This window comes from Gobius niger (genome assembly GCF_951799975.1).
Source record: "Gobius niger genome assembly, chromosome: 24".
In the NCBI taxonomy this organism is placed as follows: Eukaryota; Metazoa; Chordata; class Actinopteri; order Gobiiformes; family Gobiidae; genus Gobius; species Gobius niger.
In genome coordinates, this window is record NC_136875.1 from 7,336,585 (window position 1) to 7,357,143 (window position 20,559).

At 43.1% G+C, this 20,559-nt stretch overlaps 1 protein-coding gene across 4 annotated transcripts in view; it reads left to right on the plus strand.

Moving 5' to 3' along the window:
* The window catches only part of kif21b (kinesin family member 21B), a 163,143-nt gene that overhangs the window by 129,322 nt on the left and 13,262 nt on the right, over positions 1-20,559 (plus strand). For all 4 annotated transcript variants that reach the window (XM_079582126.1, XM_079582128.1, XM_079582127.1 and 1 more), the window contains 5 exons: positions 9,644-9,780; positions 11,354-11,534; positions 12,158-12,322; positions 13,437-13,554; positions 14,508-14,678. In XM_079582126.1, the coding sequence (XP_079438252.1) occupies positions 9,644-9,780; positions 11,354-11,534; positions 12,158-12,322; positions 13,437-13,554; positions 14,508-14,678 (772 nt within the window). The remainder of the gene's footprint in view (positions 1-9,643; positions 9,781-11,353; positions 11,535-12,157; positions 12,323-13,436; positions 13,555-14,507; positions 14,679-20,559) is intronic.

The following is a 20,559-nucleotide window of genomic DNA, read 5'->3' on the forward strand; positions in this document are numbered from 1 at the left end:
AATTCGAGTAGTTTCTGAGGCAGCTGCGGTAAAACACACCAATAATGCAGAGATACAAAATATAGATCTATACTTGATGGAGTCCAAAAAAGATGTATGCTGGAACAAGACTTTATTGAAGTAGTTTGTGCAACTGGAACATTTTCTTCCACGCATAGAAAGCTATTTGTGGACGAATGTGAACTTCCACCGCCTTACAAGACAGATAATTATGTGTTCTAGTGTAGGAAGCGGCTCTCTAAGTCATAATTTCCTGTCTATGTATAAACAATGAACTGTGACGTTTAGGTGATATTTTCTGTTTGTTTTCCAGAGCAAGTTTCCGGGTGGAATTTTGAAAAAACCTGACATTTGCCTGCTGTGTTTCAGCTTAATTTGATCACCCAAAAAGCCCATTCTCGGCAGCCCATTAGCGGGATAATGAGTAGCGTTATTTGTCCGGATTTGAACAAAGGAGCACACAGCTTCCACATTACCTTGTATGTGTTCTGCACTTGCCCCCTCCGCGGTTGTCAATGGCCTGCTCCCGGTGCTTCTCCATTAGTGGATGCGGCGCACAGCACACCGTGTCCTCGCCGGCGCTCGGAGCTCGGGAACAGTGTCCTGCCGGGTGATGCCATTCAGGAAAATTGAACGACCTCCGTAAAAACGTAGTTCCCTGCTGCCTCCACCAGTGGTTGTGCCAGAGGCTTAGCGTTTAATAACTAGTGTTAACAAGATTGCGTATGAGCTACAGCAAAATGAGTCACAATGGAATCGAAATTGTAATTTGCAAACCAAAAATGCCGCAATTAGTGAGTTATTTTAATGTCTTTGTCGACAACAACTTGTCTTATTATGTGTAAAAGCTGCTAACCCTGTAGTTTGAACCATAGAAATCTCAGAAATGCCTTCAGCTATCTGAGCCTGTTTCTACAAATATTCGTTTGGCAATGGCTCCTGGACCCAATTTAAATGGAACGTATCATCCCCATACTAATGAATAGGGAAGCCCGGCGCCCATTATAACGAATGGGGAGGTAATGTTTAGTCCTTTTCGCGGCATTTGTATAACTTCTGTGATTTCTTAATCATTAACATAAAATGATGTTTGGTGGTTATTGGATGTGTATCCAACCTCACAAGCAGAAACGTAACTTAATTTGAGTCAGCATTTAGCTCTGAGGACACTTTTAGATGCTAATTTGTGTCTAGTGAAATCTCAAAAGGTCTGTACAACCATTCGTGAGTTTTAACTAGGCTTTGCTCCCACCTAAATGTGGTCGATGGGTTGACAAAAGCTGAAAACATCTGGATCATTCATAATTTGCGATGTTAGGTGGCTAATGCTAATGGCTATAGGACAAATGCATTAAGATGGCTAACGGACTCAAGTCTAGCCTACTTGCTAACTGTCCACAAACGCTAGGACCGAACGCTGCTTCTCCTTTTGATTTCTATGGTTTGAACCAGGGGCGGACTGGCCTTATGTCCATTCTGGAAGAGCACAGAAGGGCCACTGGCTCGAGGGCCACCAGTCCCGCCTCAACCGAGCGTTACCCAAATCTGAAAGCTAAAAAGAAAAGCATCAAAATAGCGAGAAAAAGAGGATGAAAACATGAGAAAAACACGGACAAAAAAACACAACAAAAAATGATAGAAAAATAATTCAGAATTCAACAAAAATGTGACAAAAATTCAACTAAAATGTCACAAAAATGAAAAAGAAAAAAAAAAAACATACAAAAGGTGACACAACACAGCAACAGCGCGAGGAAAAAGGTCAGTTTTGTGGGTCTTAGCTTTCAAATGGTGCTACACAGCCAAAAGAGGACAGAATGCATTTGGTTTAGGCGGGTGGTAAGAGGTTAAAATATGTATTTGTGGAAGTGCACAATTACACTAATTTGGGCCCGGCTGGTCAGAGTCCAGGGCTGTTTTTCAGTCCCAGTCCGCCCCTGGTTTGAACCCAAACAGAAATGTGGTTAGCTTGCCAAACCCATTGCTACAAAAGCATGCTTTGGCTAGCAAAATGGCTAACACCGGACCTGTCTGTTATTTTACGTCATTGAACGTGACATTCATATCCTCACTGTGGTTTCTCCATCAACATTTTATAAGACGAAATCTAGTGGGTCGCTGGACTCCAAAAATGCAGACACATAATTTAGCTTAGATGCCACTTTCACATGCTGTAAAATAAGCTAGCTAGCTAAGTAACATCTCCAAAGCTCTAGGCTTAGAAATGTAGTCGATGGTTGACAACAGCCGAAAACAACAGTCATACATCATTCATGATTTGTAATGTTTGATGGCTAATGCTAACAGCTATAGGAAAAATATATTGAACAGGCTAACGAACGCTGAAACGTTGCCTGGAGTCGCTAACTTGCTAACTGTTCTCTTACATCAGGATCAATCTCCATTTCTCCTTTTAATTACTCTTGTTTGAACCTAGTTTAGCCTCCTGTCAAATGGTAATGCTCCTCGTCGATAATCTAATCCCAATGTTAAACCCCACCTCCCTCACTGCAGAACTTCAGAGGTAGCCTGTTAAGTGTAAGTGTACCTAAACTCTGGCCATAGTCTTTATAATTCCTCATGTGGGTAGCACATAGCCACAGCGATGCGGCTGACAGGAATACAGACTGCATGCGATCGATGCCGTGCCTGCGTGTTTCTGCGTGCTGTGGTTTTATGTTCTGGCTGCTGTGGATTTTGAAGCATTTCTGTTGAGTGTTTCGTGATGCATGGCTCCACCTTGACACAACGAGGGATACGTTTTACATTCATTTGTTTATATGAATTGACTTACATCTATCGATCTCTCTTGCTACTTGTACATTTTCTTACTATCTGCATTTTTACACAATGAAAGAACATCTCCAAAGTCTCCAAGTTGGTTATATTGCGGCCCAGAAAAGTCAATTCCAGAGATACCAAAACGTTTTTTTTTGTTTTTTGCCCATGTTTGGTCCCTGGACCCGAAAATGGATTTGTGAAAAAGCTAAAGTTTCAAAAAGTGGGCAATAATCGTAATCACACCTGGAAATCCACAATGGACGACATCAAAAACTGCAGTGTGAAGGTTTTATCCTGGACTTGACAGTCTCCTGACCTAAACATGATTGAAGATCTGTGGATGAATCAATCGCCAATGTGCGTGACAAACTGCCCAGACATCTCACAGATCTAGAAGACGTCTGTAAGAAAGAACTAGAACTAGAACTAGAACTAGACCTAGAACTAGAACTAGAACTAGAACTAGAATTGACAGACTCAGCGTTTAAAGCTATGATGCTTGCCATATTTGGAGATTCAAGGTGTTAATGGAACAGGCCATCCTTTTTCCATACTGAGATATGTTCTTGCCTGAGCTTAGACGAGTTGATGTGTACCTGTCTGGTCTTTGTGTGTGATGTTGTTAGCATTTGGCCTCTCCCAACATATTCCTATAGCTCCAAATGGGGTTAAGTTAGAAGCGACCATGTTCTTCCACGGGCACGCAGACCAGACAGGTTCGTATCAACTCATCTAAGCTCAGGTAAGAACATATCTCAGTATGGAAAAACGGTGGCCTGTTCCTTTAACGCTGCAGGGGCCCAAACGTTTGTTCTGCCCTTGTTTTGAATGAACGCCATGTAAACGATGACAATAAACTTGATTTTTGTTTGGGAAATGTTATGAGAATGTCTCAACTACGAACTCATGCCATTTGGAGATCAATTCATCCCCTTGCTTCATCAATCACATGTACACTGTAACTGCCATCAACGAGATTTACCGTCACTGGAAAGCCAGTTACACCCGCCCCAATCCCAGCTACATGTGAACAGGTTGCAGACGCCGAGGAAAACACTCCACACTTGGGCGTCTGAATTCTCTACATGGACCGGGGGAAGAAATCCAGGAAGAACCGAAACATACACGTCCCAGAGCAGATAGTCCCAGAGCAGACCCCAAACAAAGACTCGATGAGACAATATAAATCAGATCAGATTGAGGAAGGGGCTGACCACAAGATGAGCATCCCGGACGATAATGAACGAAACACCGGTATGTTAGGGTATGTAGGGGCTGCCTAAACAGACGCGCTACGACACAAATGGGAAAATGGAACAAAATGCATCACACCAACGAAAAGTCGGGGAAATTGGGCAGAGAAATGTGTAACCCAGCTAATATTAGAATATGGAGAATATAGGGCTGCTTAGGATTGGCAAACCCAAAGACAGGAGCAGACAGTCAGTCAGTTTTTCAATCAACACTTCAAACGCTGTTTGACATTCGGCAGTCCATCGATCTCCGAAAGGCTCTTTGGCAGATAGGTAAGGAACATGTGACTTCCGCACCTTGGTAGACTTCCAAACCGGAGCATATCCCTTGGTGAGGTCATTCAGGGGTTTAGTGAAGGACGCATAGTCTCTGATAAACCGGCGATAGTATCCGGCAAACCCCAAGAAGGAACGCAACTCCTTCAAGTTGGTAGGAATCGGCCAGGATTTCAAGGCATCCATCTTTCCGGGATCGGTCTCCACCTCCTTTTCAGAGACGATGTGGCCGAGGTACTTCACAGAGGTCTGGAAGAACAAACACTTCTCTGGCGACAGCTTGAGGCCATAGTCCTTCAACCGTGTCAGAACCCGCATCAGTCGCTTCTCGTGCTCTTCCAGGGTGTCTGAGAAGATGATGATGTCGTCGATAAACACAAGAACTTTGAGATTTAGGTCACCCATACAGCGCTCCATCCACCTCTGGAATGTACTAGGTGGGGGTCACAAACGCCGTCTTCGCCTTGTCCTCCTCGGTCATGGCAATCTGATTGTAACCAGATTTTAAATCCAACACGGTGAACCACTTTGAACCCGTGAGTGCGGAAAAGGATTCTTCAGGATTTGGGAGTGCATAGGCATCTTTCACGGTCTGACTTACTTCTCATAGAACAGTTGTCTGATCGTTTTTCTTTTTTTGTTTTCAACCCGTAAATGAACGGATGTAAATATTGTTGTATATACCAGTACATAATATGGCTAGCCAACACTAAAATTAATCTGGTGGCACGCACACCTGTGTTCAGTATTTCCTTTAAGCACGAGTTGTTTCTCCTGAGAGACGAACTTGAAATCTTAAGCAAAGCACTCGCATTATTTTTCCCTATCAGAAGTGTTACAAATGCCTTAAAACAAGATTCAGAGTTTGTTTTGGAACTTAACTTGTGATTATCAGAGTAACACAATATTCTCTGTGGGACAACAAAGACTGCTGAAAGGGAGCAGAAATCCTGGCAGACTGGGAGTGGCTTCTGAGGAAAGTGCTGGCAGGCAAAGACTTAATAGAGTTAACTCTCACACCCCGCTATATACGACCTATGCAATACAAATTATATTGTATATATTGATATATTGAATTATACAATAAATCAAAAATATTAATCTTGTTGTCCCCCATTTCTGTCGACCAAAGGGGTTGCTATTTGAACACATCTGCAACGCCCTCAGTGCGAGTGTGAACCTGCTCTTATTACAAAAACCCACTGGAGACCAATTTCCCTCTGCCTCTCCTCTAAGCCTGCGTCTTTGTCACTTTGCAGACTCCACCGCCGCTCCCCGTCAGCACGCCGCAGATTGGGATGTAGCCGGCAGCGATTGGCTCGCGATAACGCACTTAAAACGAGACAGAGAGAGAAAAAAAGATGCTTGTTTAGAGGAGGAAATTGCAGGTGGAATGCCAAAGCAGAGGTTAGATGGCGTGAGGTCCTATACAGTAATTGGAAACCTCGACAGCAAACACAGTTAAGGTGAAAATCCGCCGGGACACTCGATCTGTTTTTACGTTTGCCACCAGGAAGCTCGGGGGGGGGGGGGGTCGCAATGGTTTGACAATTGGTGAGAAAAGTTGGCCGGCCACATATAATGCACTGTAGGTACACCTGATGTATCGCAATGTGGCAACATGCTGAAACATGTACAAGGCAGTCTACTGTGTGAGCCAGTAGTACACACATTCTGGAAGGAAATCCTGTATTTTGATAGTATGTGCGCTGAAGTTATCATCAGAAGTTCAATGTACCGTATTTTCCGGACTATGAGTTGTTTAGGACAGTGGTTCTCAACCTTTTGGAGCCACGACCCCCATTATAACAGGTAAAGGGCTTCGTGACCCCCCGCCCGGGTCACACCGTGAGAAATCGGAACATTAGCCTATATAATTCTTCAAAAAACAAAGAAAAAAAGGTTGAGAACAACTGGTTTAGGAGTATAAGACGCACTACCCAAAACATGCCTAATGAAGAAAAAAACATCAGGCTGAACAGGCCAATGCAGCAACATGCTAATGCAGTTGTTCTCAACCTGGGGGTCGGGACCTCCAAGGGGGACGCGAGATAGATTTGGGGGATCGCCAGATAATTTATATATATACATATCTTCATTAGCAAATAATCTAATGTTTTATTGTAGCATGTGTTTGCTATTTTACCAGTGCCATTATTTGTTCGTAGTTTGATGAATTTTATTTCAGCCATTTGTTTTTTTTCTTTGTTTTTTAAGAATTATATAGGCTAATGTTCCGATTTCTCACGGTGTGACCCGGGCGGGGGGTCACGAACCCCTTTACCTGTTATAATGGGGGTCGTGGCTCCAAAAGGTTGAGAACCACTGTGCTAATGTAACACATTGATGGTTAGCTACATAGGCGTCTGGTGTCATCACATTAACAGTTTAGATAACCAGTGTGCGAAACACAGGGGGGGGTGCAGGCGGTCCGACCCCCCTGATTAACCCATCAGACCCCTGGGGCCCAATCTTGGAGGGGCGAAGGAAAACGTGTCAGACTAGAGCAAAGGTGCAGACACAAGCGCACTCTGCACTCTTGCCGGCGGTGTATGTGAGCTGCACTTGAAGGGGGCGCATTGTGCAGAATCAGTATGAAAACACTGTCAATATAGATGGCACGTTGGCTATACTTCTACACAACCACACTTTAAGTAGAGTAATTTGCTGACGGTCCCTAAATCTGACCGGCCATTAGTCTACGTGGGTGTCTGTTGGCTTCACAGCCGCTGCAGCTCCCACTCTGAATATCTGCTGAATATCCAGCTAACTTCACCGCGGTGCCAGACCGGACATTATCATCAATCAGCTGCTGCAGTGGTTTGTTTTTCTGCGTGAAACCAGTGACCTTTCAGGCTATCCATGAGTTCTGAACAATGCGACTGATGATGCCCTTCCATAGCTGTCAAGTGTCCCATTTTGGCCGGGAAACTACCGTATTTTGCCCCTCTTATCACTCACTGTAGCCACGGCAGAGCAGTCCTTTCAAAGCCGAAATTGATAAAGACCTAGGAGTGCCATGGGTCAGGAGCGACTGAGTGGATTGGACCAACTCTACAGGGAAAATAACAGAGCGGAAACTGGATTTCACCACAATAGTGAACGAGTTTGCTGAGCAGAAGGCACGCAAAGTTCAACAATATTGACGAGTATTTTTGCACACTGCAGATAACGATAGCATAAAGAACATACCAAATTCTCGATCTCACTCCAAATCACCAAATCCATTGATATCTTCATTCTCGGTGTCACTTCTGAACAATCGCCTTAGCAACGACCTGGGCACGGGGGCCTAACTGCACCGTTGACAAGCCTCTCCCGGCAGCATGTTTTTCAAGCTCTCATATGCAAACTCGTTCTTCTAGCTGTGGCCATCTAGCTTTTAGCCCGTGATTTGCTTTATTTTGTTTTCTTCATTGTGGTAAGAGTTCTTTCTGCAGCTTGAGTAGCCTGCAGTGCCCTCTAGCGGCATGTGAAATTATATATTTTAATTAAAGATAAGGAACAAAAAAATCACATATTAGTCACTCCAGAGTATAATATATCGTCCGGAAAATACGGTAAGGCAAGACGCGGCTGGTGAGCGTGGAGCGGTCAATGTTGAGACATATACCATGTTGAATATCGCTATCGAGTTTTCGCTTTGTTGTCTTTCCCAGGTGTATACAAATATTCATTCCACTCTTGCCACAATATCTCCACTTCAGTAGCTCCTACAGACTCCAAACTTTACAGTCGTGGACTGAACAATATTTTTAATAATAATAATAATATAATAATAATACGTTTTTTCAGATTTTTTATCATCTATCGAAGTCCTGCTGGATTTGTTGAGCTTTGAACCGCAACAAAACAAGGCGAAATTTATAAACAACTTTTTCAGAAACTAACTAACTAGTTTAGATTCCAGTTGCAGGAAATCAGTTGCGTCTTTCTGACACGCACATTACACGATTCGAACGCGAGTCCAGCCGTGACCCCCCCCCCCACCCTACGAGACACGACTCTCTGCAACTGCCTTCGAATATAGCCTTGACTCGGGAAGACTCACCGCGACTGAGAATTGGAGCACAATCGGGCCTAAGAATTGAGTGCACTGAGCTTAAAGCAAAGCACCATCAAGACAAGCCGGTGATGTCCCGGTCCCAGCAAAGCTACGGGATCTGGTCTGAGGAGAGGCGAGCTCAGTGACTCTTCGAGCTATTTTTCGCCAATAAAATCACAAGCGTAATTTAAATCAATACTTGTATGTTATTCCGTCTGTTGGGTGAAACCTTACACAGCGTGGCTTTAAAGTCAATGTTCTCGACTCAACTCCCCACCTCGGCTAATGATGCGGCCGGCGGATGTTCTTTTGTTCATTTGCTGAAGCCGATGTTGCACACTGTAATTGACCGCAGGTATAGAGCATAAACAGATGGCATCTCCCGGCGGACCTCCTCCTTGATTCCCTCGTCCAAGCGTCCAATTACCGCAGGCTCTCGCGCTCCACATTCTTATTTACAATTCGAGAGATGGTTGTTGCGATGCATGTCTTGCGCAGTGAGCACTTCTCCATAAACCCGGAGAGATTGATGAAAGTCGAGGCTGTACTTCCCAATAAATCAGCAGCTGAGAGAGATGGATTGAAGCCGGAAAATGCAAAATCCTGAAGATTTTAGCAATACATGTTTATCTCCAAGTCACGCAAAGGTGGATTCACACCAACTCAACACCCTGTCGCTGTTTTAGGGGGGCAAGGCTCACCTCTTGTCTCAGTTGCCTCTCGTTTAGACTGCGTGTCTAGATGTCGGTTGTCAGGAAAATGTCCCATCGCCTTTTTATTTCTTTTTCTGCCACAGAAAGATTGATGAAACACTGCGCATAAAGCATGACCCAACAAAAAGTGTGAGGGGGAGCCCAATTTAGTGAGTCCCACAACTCAAAAACACAGTAGAAAAAGCTCTCCTTCCCGGTAACGCTAGGACAATCAAAGCGCTCTTAGTGCGGCGACAGATCGACACCACAGATAGATTTTGTTATTTTTAGAGATGCATCCATCCAGCTTTTTTGCTTCCGATAGTGAGTGTCTGCCGATATCCGATATTAACCGATACCAAGAGACTTTCTGAGTGAAAAAGTTCTTTTGTCCATTGTCAGATCAATAATGTTACGGATCAATTATCTATTATATCTGTAAACATTCAACAAGGATCACTGGATTGAACTCATTTTGTGACGTGGGCCGAGATTCTGCTCCTATGACGGGTCGCAGGCCACTTATAATGTAAACAGGGATTTACTATGGAGAATATTTTTCACACGGCCTCCTAACTGCTCGTGCTGTGTTCCAGGGGCGTGATCAGTCCCATCGCGGGCGTGAAGGGGTTCAGGACGGCCCCGCTCCAGTGCGTGTCTATGGCCGAGGGACACTCCAAACCCGTGCTCTGTGTGGACGTCACCGACGAACTGCTCTTCACCGGATCCAAAGGTCAGACTGTAAACCCGGGGTGAAAAGAGGTGCAGTGGTGTTTCAGATATTGTGTGATTTTGAATTATTATACATAAAAACACATGACTGACGTTTTTATCTCTATCTTACATTTTGTTGGTTTGAGTAAGTCGTTTCAGATCAATACAGCTTTTTCTAAGTTTCCTCTTGGCCTAATTCCACTTCGACATGTTGCAAATGGACTCTCATTTCATCAATCAAGAACATCCTGTAAGTGTCGAGCCATTTGCGCATGTTTGAGTGATCTTTGCATCTTCCGCGGTGACGTTTCAAAATCCTGTGGCATTTAGCTTTTAGCTCAGAGGTCACTTGCATACACTAATCCTAGTAAGTAGAATCTCAGAAGATCTGTAATTTTATCATTGATTTCTAATTAGGCTTTGATCGATGAGTTGATGGGTTGACAGGAGCGGAAAACCTTTCGATCTTTCGTAGTTTGCAGTGTTTAATGGCTAAATGCTATCGGCTATAGCTAGCATGCTAACTGTTTGCATAGGCTTATTTTAGTTGCTTTGAAGCACAACTCGCCTCTCCTTTCCAGAGCAACGAGAGAAAAACAACACTCCATAGAACCTTTATATACTATCGCCGATGTCCGACAGTAGCTACATCCACGGAGCCAGGAAGGGAGCACACGTTTTTTTCGGATGGAGAGGGATGGGGAGTCTTAAAGGGACTGAGGCAACACAGCTTTTTGGAAGCCAAGAAGGGAAACTTTGGTAACACTTTACATTACGGGCCAGTAAGTCCTTGATACTTACAGAGGTAATTCTAGATACTTATCGTGGTACTTACAGTGGTACTTACGGTGGTACTTATGGTGGTACTTACACTGATACTTACAATGGTACTTATGGTGGTGGTACTACTACTACTAGTGGTGGTGGTACTACTACTACTATGGTGGTGGTACTACTACTACTATGGTGGTGGTACTACTACTACTAGTGGTGGTGGTACTACTACTACTATGGTGGTGGTACTACTACTACATTTACTACCTATGAATTGCTGCTGTAGTATCTTTGAATTACCAATAAGTGCCATAGATGTATCACTGTAACTACTATAAACTATCAATTAAAGTACCAAAGTAAATAGAAGTACAACCTTCATTACCACTGTATCTCTTAGTAATGAGATACAGTGGTAACTCTGTCCCCTAATTACTAGTAATTACCACTTTTAGTACCACAATAAGTACCTAGAATTACCACTGTAAGTACCACAATAATTACCACTGTAAGTACCAATATAAGTACCACTGCAAGTACCACAATAAGTACCAAGAAGTACCACTGTAATTACCACTGTAAGTACCACAATAAGTACCGCTCTCATTTCTAGTAATTACCACTGTAAGTACCACGGACTTACTGGCCCGTAATGTAAAGTGTTATCGAAACGGTAAATAAGTTGTCTTAGATCAATATCGCATCATCTTTCCAACAAATTGGGCCAGTCGTGCACCGTAGTGAAAAAACATGTCTCTAGATTCACCTACGCTGCAGCCTTTTGACCATCGTCCTAAACCTCCTTGTTGTGCTTTCAGATCGCACGTGTAAGCTGTGGGACTTGTCGACTAACCAGGAGGTGGTCACCCTGAAGGGGCACCCCAACAACGTGGTGTCCGTGAAGTACTGCCCCTCGTCGAGACTGGCCTTCTCGGTGTCCTCGTCCTACATCAAAGTCTGGGACGTCCGGGACGCCAACAAGTGTGTGCGGACCCTCACGTAAGTCCTAACCGAACCAAAAAGGAGAAAGCGATTTGTGCAGAGTCGACGTGAGTGCTCGAGCAAACGCCTACGTGTTCTGGAGCATGTGCCGTCGTGGCAGCTCGTCAGGTTCCATACTGTCTACACCCCGCCTCATCTTGGTGCACAGAAGTTTCTTTTCATCGATATGCACTGCTTTGTTTTGTTTTTCATCGCATCCACAAGGGCAAACGGCTCAAGCGTAAGCCGAAAGCCGCACTGGTCTCGTATACTTCAACCTTTCTACAGGCCGGGCAAATGACCCAGAGAGATTGTTGTCTAAAGTGTCTAAAATTGTCCAGGTTAAGAGGTGCTGGTCCCCTTAAAGCACTGGTCTTAGCAGATCGCAGGCAAAGATTGGGATAAGCAATAAATGGTGATTAGTTTGTCGTAGATTTCAAATAATTTCTCAGTTTTAAAAGATCACATACAAGCTACAGTCATTGCGGAAAAAAGTTCTTGGCTGTGCGTCTCTCACACGCTTCGTTTGTCAACAGTGAAGGGAAATCAGGATTATCTGCCAGATGTCAAACTCCTTATTAAGTCAGTTATGAAATCACACCTCACCCGCCTTGTGTTTTCGCTCCTCCTCCTCCCCCCAGGTCGTCCGGTCAGGTGGTGAGTGGCGACGCGTGCGCTGGCACCACCACCCGCACCATCACCTTCGCTCAGGGCGAGTGCCAGATCAACCAGATCTCACTGAACCCCTCTGGCTCTGTGCTCTACGCTGCGGCGGGAAACACAGTGCGCATATGGGACCTCAACAGGTAACAGGCACCGTCTTTACTTGATGAAATGTCACCTTTAAAACTTCTGCTCTATAACAGTGCTTTTCAAACTGAGGTGCATGTGCCACAAATGGCATAATAGGGCTGCTCGATTATTGAAAAAATAATAATCACGATTATTTTTGTCATAATTGAAATCACGATTATTCAAACGATTATTTGTCGCCTTTAAAAAAAAAGTCTATCTTTATTTTATTTATTTATTAATCAAAACACTACACTACACTTTGTTTTCTAGACAGTCATAAAAGTACAAATGCATGAGCCATGGCACGTGAAAAGCGAAGGGAAAATAATCCCAGCAGCCTGAAATAACGCAAGTCTGCTTGGCAAAAAAAATAAAAAATTGAAAAAAAAAATTGAAAAAAAAATAATAATAAAAAATTGAAAATAAAAAAGTTGAAAAAAAAGTTGAAAAAAAAAAATTGACAAAAAAATAATAATAATAAAATAAAATAAAATAAAAAAAAAAATATATATATATAATAGATTTTTGGCGATTATGCTAATTTTGTAATCGTTTACGGTTGTAATCGAAATCGTAATTGAATTTCGATTAATTGCACAGCCATATGGCATAATGTTTTTTTTTTTTTTACAATTTCTGTGGTTTTACCTCCTTTTCTTAATGTGAAATAATACCTGCTAAACGCTACCCCCAAGGGTCACTGCACTACACCGCCTGGTTAAAAATCAATTACACCATTTAACACTCGCTGCTTGGATTACGGCATACCATTTTATTCATTTTCTCTTTGCACATGCTAATTTCGCTCCTCCTCCACTTAGCCAATACAACATTTTTTAATTACTCTTTTATGAGGCTTCTTAATGCTTTATTCATGGTAATTGCGCTCACTTGATTAATATGACATGTTAAATGTAAACGGTTGGGTTAAACCACTGAATTATAGAGCTGTATTTCTAAGGAGCAGATGGAAGCAGAGGTGCCTGAGAAATCCCTGAGATGAGAAATCTACGTGTTATCTTGGCCCCTTGCGCCCTTTTGTGTGTGCGAGTTTTGACTGATGAAAGCATGGAGACTGCTGTGGTTCTGGAAGCTTTTAATCCCCATTGATTCTGTGTGGTGTAGGATGTGTGCCATGGGGAAGCTGACAGGACACATCGGCCCGGTTATGTGTCTCACTGTGGGGCAGTCTGCGCTCGGGAAGGACCAGGTCATTACCGGCTCGAAGGACCACTATGTCAAGGTACAGAGGAAATGATGCGGTAAAGTTCTGAGCAAGGGAATGGCTATTATTGGCACTGTTTGCCCTCCTACGTACCTCAGCTTACACAACCGTTACTTCTAATACCTCTACTTCAAGGGCGTGTACTGCTGAAAGTCATGATTGCTCATTAACAACGCTTATAACTTTGGTTCTTGACAAATCCTAAGCGAAAGTAGTATTACGGAGTTAAGGGGAAACACTACAGGCAAAACTCAATTTTTTCAGTTTTCAGGTTTTGGGCCAAATTGGTCTCTGAACATGTAAACTTTCACCCGGAAACAGAAAATATGCCTAATCTTCACAATAACATGTTTAAATATTGCGCTGATTCAATGTTCCCCCATAGACTTATATGGGAGAACACAATTTCAAGGGCCTTTTTCTCAAAACACATTTTTCCGTCATTGTGGCGACACTATGTCCACGTCAGTCGGACCTAAAGACTTCAAATTTTCCAGCCTTGGACTGAACAATATTTGGAAGATTTTTTCAGAGGGATTTTGTATTATTTAATCCCTAAGCCCCATTTATTGAGTTTTGAATGTCAAAAAATAAGGCGAAAGTTAAATTTTTTACAAAATTTTCCACTAAAAAACAGCTTATTTTAAAACTAAACAAGACATCACAAAATCCCCTCCGAAAAAGTCTTGGCAACTCATTCATCAATCAAATGAAACTGTAAATTTGAATGTAGCTCAATCCATTTTTCAGATTTCGTCGCCGAAAAGATGGGAAATTTGGGGCATTTTAGGCATAAAACACCCTGTTCTTATATGAAAAGATAAAATGACAGAAAACTTGCACTGTATTTTTTTCTCACATTTATGTCAGTGATCTACAGCAAAAGTTTCAAATTAATATCTGTAAATATAATTTTTTTCCCTATTCACCTGCAGTGTCTCGCCTTAATGTTAATGCTGTTCCTCTCCCAGGTGTTCGACGTGGCAGAGGGCACCCTGGGAAACGTAGGCCCGGCTCATAACTTCGAGCCGCCTCACTACGACGGCATCGAGTGTCTGTCTGTCCAGGGAGACGTGCTCTTCAGCGGGTCCAGGGACAACGGCATCAAGAAGTGGGACCGGGAGCAGCAGGAGCTAACTCAGGTAGGGCTCAAACCTCGCTTTACTGCCGGGTGGCTTAGGAGCTGAGGGCCACGTTGTGCGTTTTCGCTCCGTCCCACAATCCTTTTGCTCCATTGGCTGGTCCGCAACAAAAATATGAATGAAGTCTACCAAGCAAGAAAGAAAACCCCAGCAACCTTCGGAGCTTCAAAGCAAATGTTCTCCATCTTTATTTTAACCATAGACTGTAAAATAGCGATGGACGTTTATCACGGCTAACTGAAGCCCAAACTACCTTTCATGAACTGCGTTTCCATCACTGGATTTTAATGCACATTTTGAAGTTCCCCATTAGTAAGGAGTGATGGAAACACCACATTTCGTAATTAAAGGAACAGGCCACTGTTTTTCCATACTGAGATATGTTCTTACCTGTCCTTTTGTTGATGCGTACCTGTCTGGTCTGTGCGTGCCCGTGGAAGCGTGGAAGTGTGGAAGCGTGGTAGCTTCCAACTTCACCTCTTTTGAAACTATAGGAATACATTGGGAGAGGCCAAATGCTAACAACATCTTTGGTCGTCTTGTGTGACTGAGGGCACGCACAAAGACCAGACGCATCAACTCGTCTAAGCTCAGGTAAGAACATATTTACATATGTTATACAACCATGGAAACTTATGAAAATTCTCTTTTGTTATGCACATTAATTATGTGACTTTTAGACAGATATGCATTTTCTCTGATGGAAACGCAACTATGTCTAGAATAGGACCAACATTGAAATAAATCTATCGAAAGGGAAACGAAAGAAAGATGTTGTGTGTGAAATGACAAACATGGAGGTAAGAATGCCATCCATCCATCCATTTTCTTCCGCTTTATCCGGGGCCGGGTCGCGGGGGCAGCAGTCTCAGCAGAGACGCCCAAACTTCCCGATCCACACACACCTCCTCCAGCTGTTCTGGGGGGACCCCGAGGCGACACCAGGCCAGCTCGGAGACATAGTCCCACCACCGTGTCCTGGGTCTTCCACGAGGCCTTGTGCCACTAGGACATGCCTGGAACACCTCCCACGGGAGGCGACCAGGAGGCATCCGGAACAGATGCCCGAGCCACCTCAGCTGGCTCCTTTCGACGTGAAGGAGCAGCGACTCTACTCCGAGCTCCTCCTGGGTAACTGAGCTCCTCACCCGATCTCGAAGGGTGCGCCCAGCCACCCTGCGAAGGAAACTCATTTCGGCCGCTTGTTATTGACTGTGGTTTTTTTTCGGTGATTTTAGATAACCATCCATTCTTTCTCGCAATATAAAGATGCGTTGCACTGGGTGGGAAACAGCTCACGTAACTTCGAAAATGTAATGAGAAGCGGTTGATGACATTCATTTTCGCAGTAATTCAGCCGCGGTCTGGAGTGGCGTTGAGTGGACATGCATGTCGTGCAATCAGGGGGTGACTTCGATGGGCTTGGACTTGATTTAATTCTGGTAGTCTCGATTTAGTCCTGATGTTGACCTAGTTTAAGCCTGCCATAGTCCTGCCATAGTTCTTTTCAGAGTTAGTTTAGGTTAGTCCTGGAAAATGACCTTTTTAAGGGGAGACACTACAGGCAAAACTCAATTTTTTCAGTTTTCAGGTTTTGGGCCAAATTGGTCTCTGAACATACAAGCTTTCACCCGGAAACCAAAAATATGCCTAATCTTCACAAAAATATGTTTAAATATTGCGCTGATTCAATGTTCCCCCATAGACTTATATGGGAGAACACAATTTCAAGGGCCTTTTTCTCAAAACACATTTTTCTGTCATTGTGGCGACACTATGTCCACGTCAGTCGGACCTAAAGACTTCACATTTTCCAGCCTTGGACTGAACAATATTTGGAAGATTTTTTCAGAGGGATTTTTTATTATTTAATCCCTAAGCCCCATTTATTGAGTTTTGAATGTCAAAAAATAAGGCGAAAATTTAATTTTTACAAGTTTTTCCACTAAAAAAACAGCTTATTTTAAAACTAAACAAGAAATCCAAAATCCCCTCTGAAAAAGTCTTGGCACCTCATTTACTAATAAAATGAAACCATAAATTTGAATGTAGCTCTATCCATTATTCAGATTTCGTCGCCGAAAAGATGGGAAATTTGGGGCATTTTTAGGCATAAAACACCTTGTTCTTATACGAAAAGATAAAATGACATAAACTTGCAATGAATTTTTTTCTCACATTTATGCCAGTGATCTACAGCAACAGTTTCAAATTGATATCTGTAAATATATTTTTTTTCCCTATTCACCTGCAGTGTCTCGCCTTGTTAGCCCTGGTTTCGACTCTAGTGTGCTAGATAACCTTCATGTCAGCATTAACTGTATTCTCTCTCGTATATGTATTTATACTGGAGGGCCACCACTGCTCCGATGAAATAAACCACCCCCACCCCCCCCCCCCCTCGTCCCCTGTGAGCAGTTTGTGGAGCTGCATATGATAATTATGGACATATTAATGAGAGGTGTGGGCGATGCAACCCGCTCATTTTCCATACATATTTAGACGCACGCACTTCACTTACACGCAGGGATCTGAAATATTTATACGAAACGGGGCTAAACAACCACCGGCCACTTTAATAGGTACACTCGGGTGATGGAACGGCACACAGATGGGATCGCTCACAGTCTCTTAAAGACACTTTCTTCTCCGTTCTCGGACTCCGGAGCGAAACGGGAACCACACAAACCGCTCAGTAACATAACAGGACTTACCCAGACAAAATTAAAGGGGCTAGATGGAAGTTAGCCATTTTATACTCACTACTGCCACCTCAGGTCATACGTGTAGCTGCACCTTCTATATAGAGCTCGTGCGTGACGGCACTTCGGACCCGAATTAACACCTTTTTGAGTGACAGTGCAACAGGTCTGAGCTCATTCTACACATTAGGACATGGCTGGAACATGTAGGGGGAGGAAAATACTTAATTTTAACATTTTTAAACTCCTTATAGTCCCTTTAAGCGCTAGGACTGCAAGGCTTATCGATATCGAATCACAATCAAGGTTTTGATCACTCAAGAGGCTGAGGTTTGTTTTTTATCTTCTGTCTCTGTATTTGAGTGATAGATGTTCTCTGATCAGAATTGTGGGGCCTCTGATCTCAGGTTCAGCTGCAACAGAAAAAGGTTTGTCTGAGTTAACCTAAAGCAGATTCTAAAGTGTTTAGATAGATGCTTTGTGATTCCATCCTGGACTTATTTTAGTCACGTGGCTGTCCTCCAGAGGTACACTGAATGTCGGGGAAACTCCTCCAGCAGAGGGCGCTGGCCACATAAAACCAACCATTTTTAGAAAGTAGATTATTGTGTACTGTTCTATTATTATGTGGCTACGCTAGTTCCTCTGAGCTGAAGCTGTGGGCGCTAGTACTTCCTGCCCGTATTGATTTCCATTTAGATGAGCTTAGACTCCAATCATCGTATTTCCTTCAGATTCTGTGGTGGACAGTGAGTTCCTGGTAGATGATCACTTACTTTAGGTTAATGAGTTGCTGCACAGTGTAAATATTTCCGTAGAGGAGACGTCTATGTTTATAAGGATCAGTGAGTTTGTCTTGAAGCTAAAGGCTAACATTCATTTAATTTATATTTTTATTTTACTATCAAATTTGAAATAGTGCCTCAAATATAAACTAATCTGCATATAAACCATCTTGTCCTACTTTAATTTTTTTATCGCTATATATTTTTATTCCATTTTTTATAGCATGTTAGCCTTTAGCTTCAAGACAAACTATCAATCCTTTATGATCACAGGCGTCTCCTCTGAACTTGTTACATCAAGGTTTGAACACACAGTAAATGATCATCTACCAGGAAACTCACTGTCCACCACGTAATCTTTAGAAAATATGATTATTATTCCAGCAGGTCTGAGCTCATTTCTATAGGAAAAGAACACAGACAGGAAGTACTGGCGCTCACAACTTCAGGACAGAGGAGCTAGCATAGCCATACCGTGCAACTAGCCAATTGTGGAGCAGTTTGAGCGAGAATATGTTGTTTGACTAAAGTCTAAAAGTAACATGACTCCCTTCACTCATCATTTTAGCCTTTAAATGGATCAAATATAAAAATCACAAATTGAATCACAATCACAAATATCTGTCCAAATAATCGCAATTTGTTGTTTTGTCAGAATCCTGCGGCCCTATTAAGCGCCCCCTAAAGGCAGCAGTTATTATTTATATTTGATTTATAAGATCCCAGAGCAGACCTGGCTTTGATAATGTCATTAATAATGTCGCCCATGAAAACATCTGAAAGCCATTAATTCATTAACTCATTATGAAGGATGTTTGGCGAGTGGGCGGAGTCTGAAATGTCTTTGTGCTTTGTCACGGGGACTAACGGACCTTTTAATGAAATTGGAAAAGCGCGTGCCTAATATTGTGCCTAGTTTCTATCTCATTGGATTCGCTGTGATCCACTACTCATTCAGCGCATCTTGCTACTGGCTTGTAGGTCGCACACTCCACATTAGCGCAAGTCAAACAGCTAAAGAGCGTCTTTAGCCTCTTTCTCAGTGCGTAATAGGATCATCGCATGGCCACGGGGTGCAGTACGGCATAATAGAAAGTGGAGTCTCAATGTATTTATGCATAATGTCTTCAGGGCGAAGCTGCTTATGCATTTTGATTCACCCAAGATACAGAAATAGCTGCTTCCAGAGGCTTTTCGGATTCTAATCACATGCGTAAGTGCATCTGCAAAATCCGGCGAGTATGGCTTAGGTGCGTGTCTCACCGTGATTATTCGGCTTTTGTTCCAGGATGTTTCTGACTTCTTTGACTTGGCATTGCTGCTTATTTCATGGAGGTCAGAGGTCACTGGAACGAAGCATTTAGTCACACTCACCCTTTATGTTGACAGAGGCAGAGCCGCAGCATTGGTTGTTCATTGATTGTAGTGTTTTTCTGGAGTTGTCAGGTCTCCATTTACCTGATCCAAGTCGGCCATGTTGCTCTGTCAGCCTGACTGGCTCTACTTTAAAGGAACAGGTCACCGTTTTTCCATTCTGAGATAAGTTCTTCCCTGAGCTTAGACAAGTGGATGCGTACCTGTCTGGTCTTTGTGCCTGTGGAAGAGCTTTGTCACTTCCAACTTCACCCCCGTTTGGAGCTGTTGGAATATGCAGGGAGAGGCTAAATGCTAACAACATCTATGGTCGTTTTGCGTGACTGAGCGCACACACAACAACCAGTGTGTTCAGGTGGGAGTTAAGGGGTTAAAAAAAAAAAAAAATGGCTAAAATGAAATTCATCAAACCACAAACAAATAATAGCACTCTGGTAAAATAGCAAACACATGCTACAATAAAATATCAGATTATATGCTAATGAAAATATGGCTATTTTATCTACATGATCTGGCGACCCCCCAAATTTGTCTCGCGACCCCCAGGTTGAGAACCACTGGCTTAGACGATGCCTATTCAATAACGTTTTTGGAGGAAAAAGACAATACTTTACAATATTTTTCTAAGAATAAAGGCTGTAGCTACAATCACATTATAAAGCAACAAGCGGGAATGTTACACACACAAATGTTTTGACTTTGAAAGCTTTAAAGTCCCCTCTGTGAATTATTAAATGCCTTGGCCCTGTGGCTTTAACACAGACATCCCTATTTCATGAGTCCTCATTAGTGAATAGCACATGGTTAGAATTCCTCCTCGACAAAGATGGTGGCCAAAAGGGCTCTGACGGGACTCTTGGCTGAGAGTCCAGCACCGTATTGCGCATTCCTTGCGAGAAACGGCGAAGGCGGCATCTGTGCAGAGGTCGGTGCCAGGGCTCTGTTGGAGATTCTCATAAAAAAAGAACTAAAAAAAAAAACCATGGGAACATCTGCTGTGGCTGCACGCCGCTGTCCGTG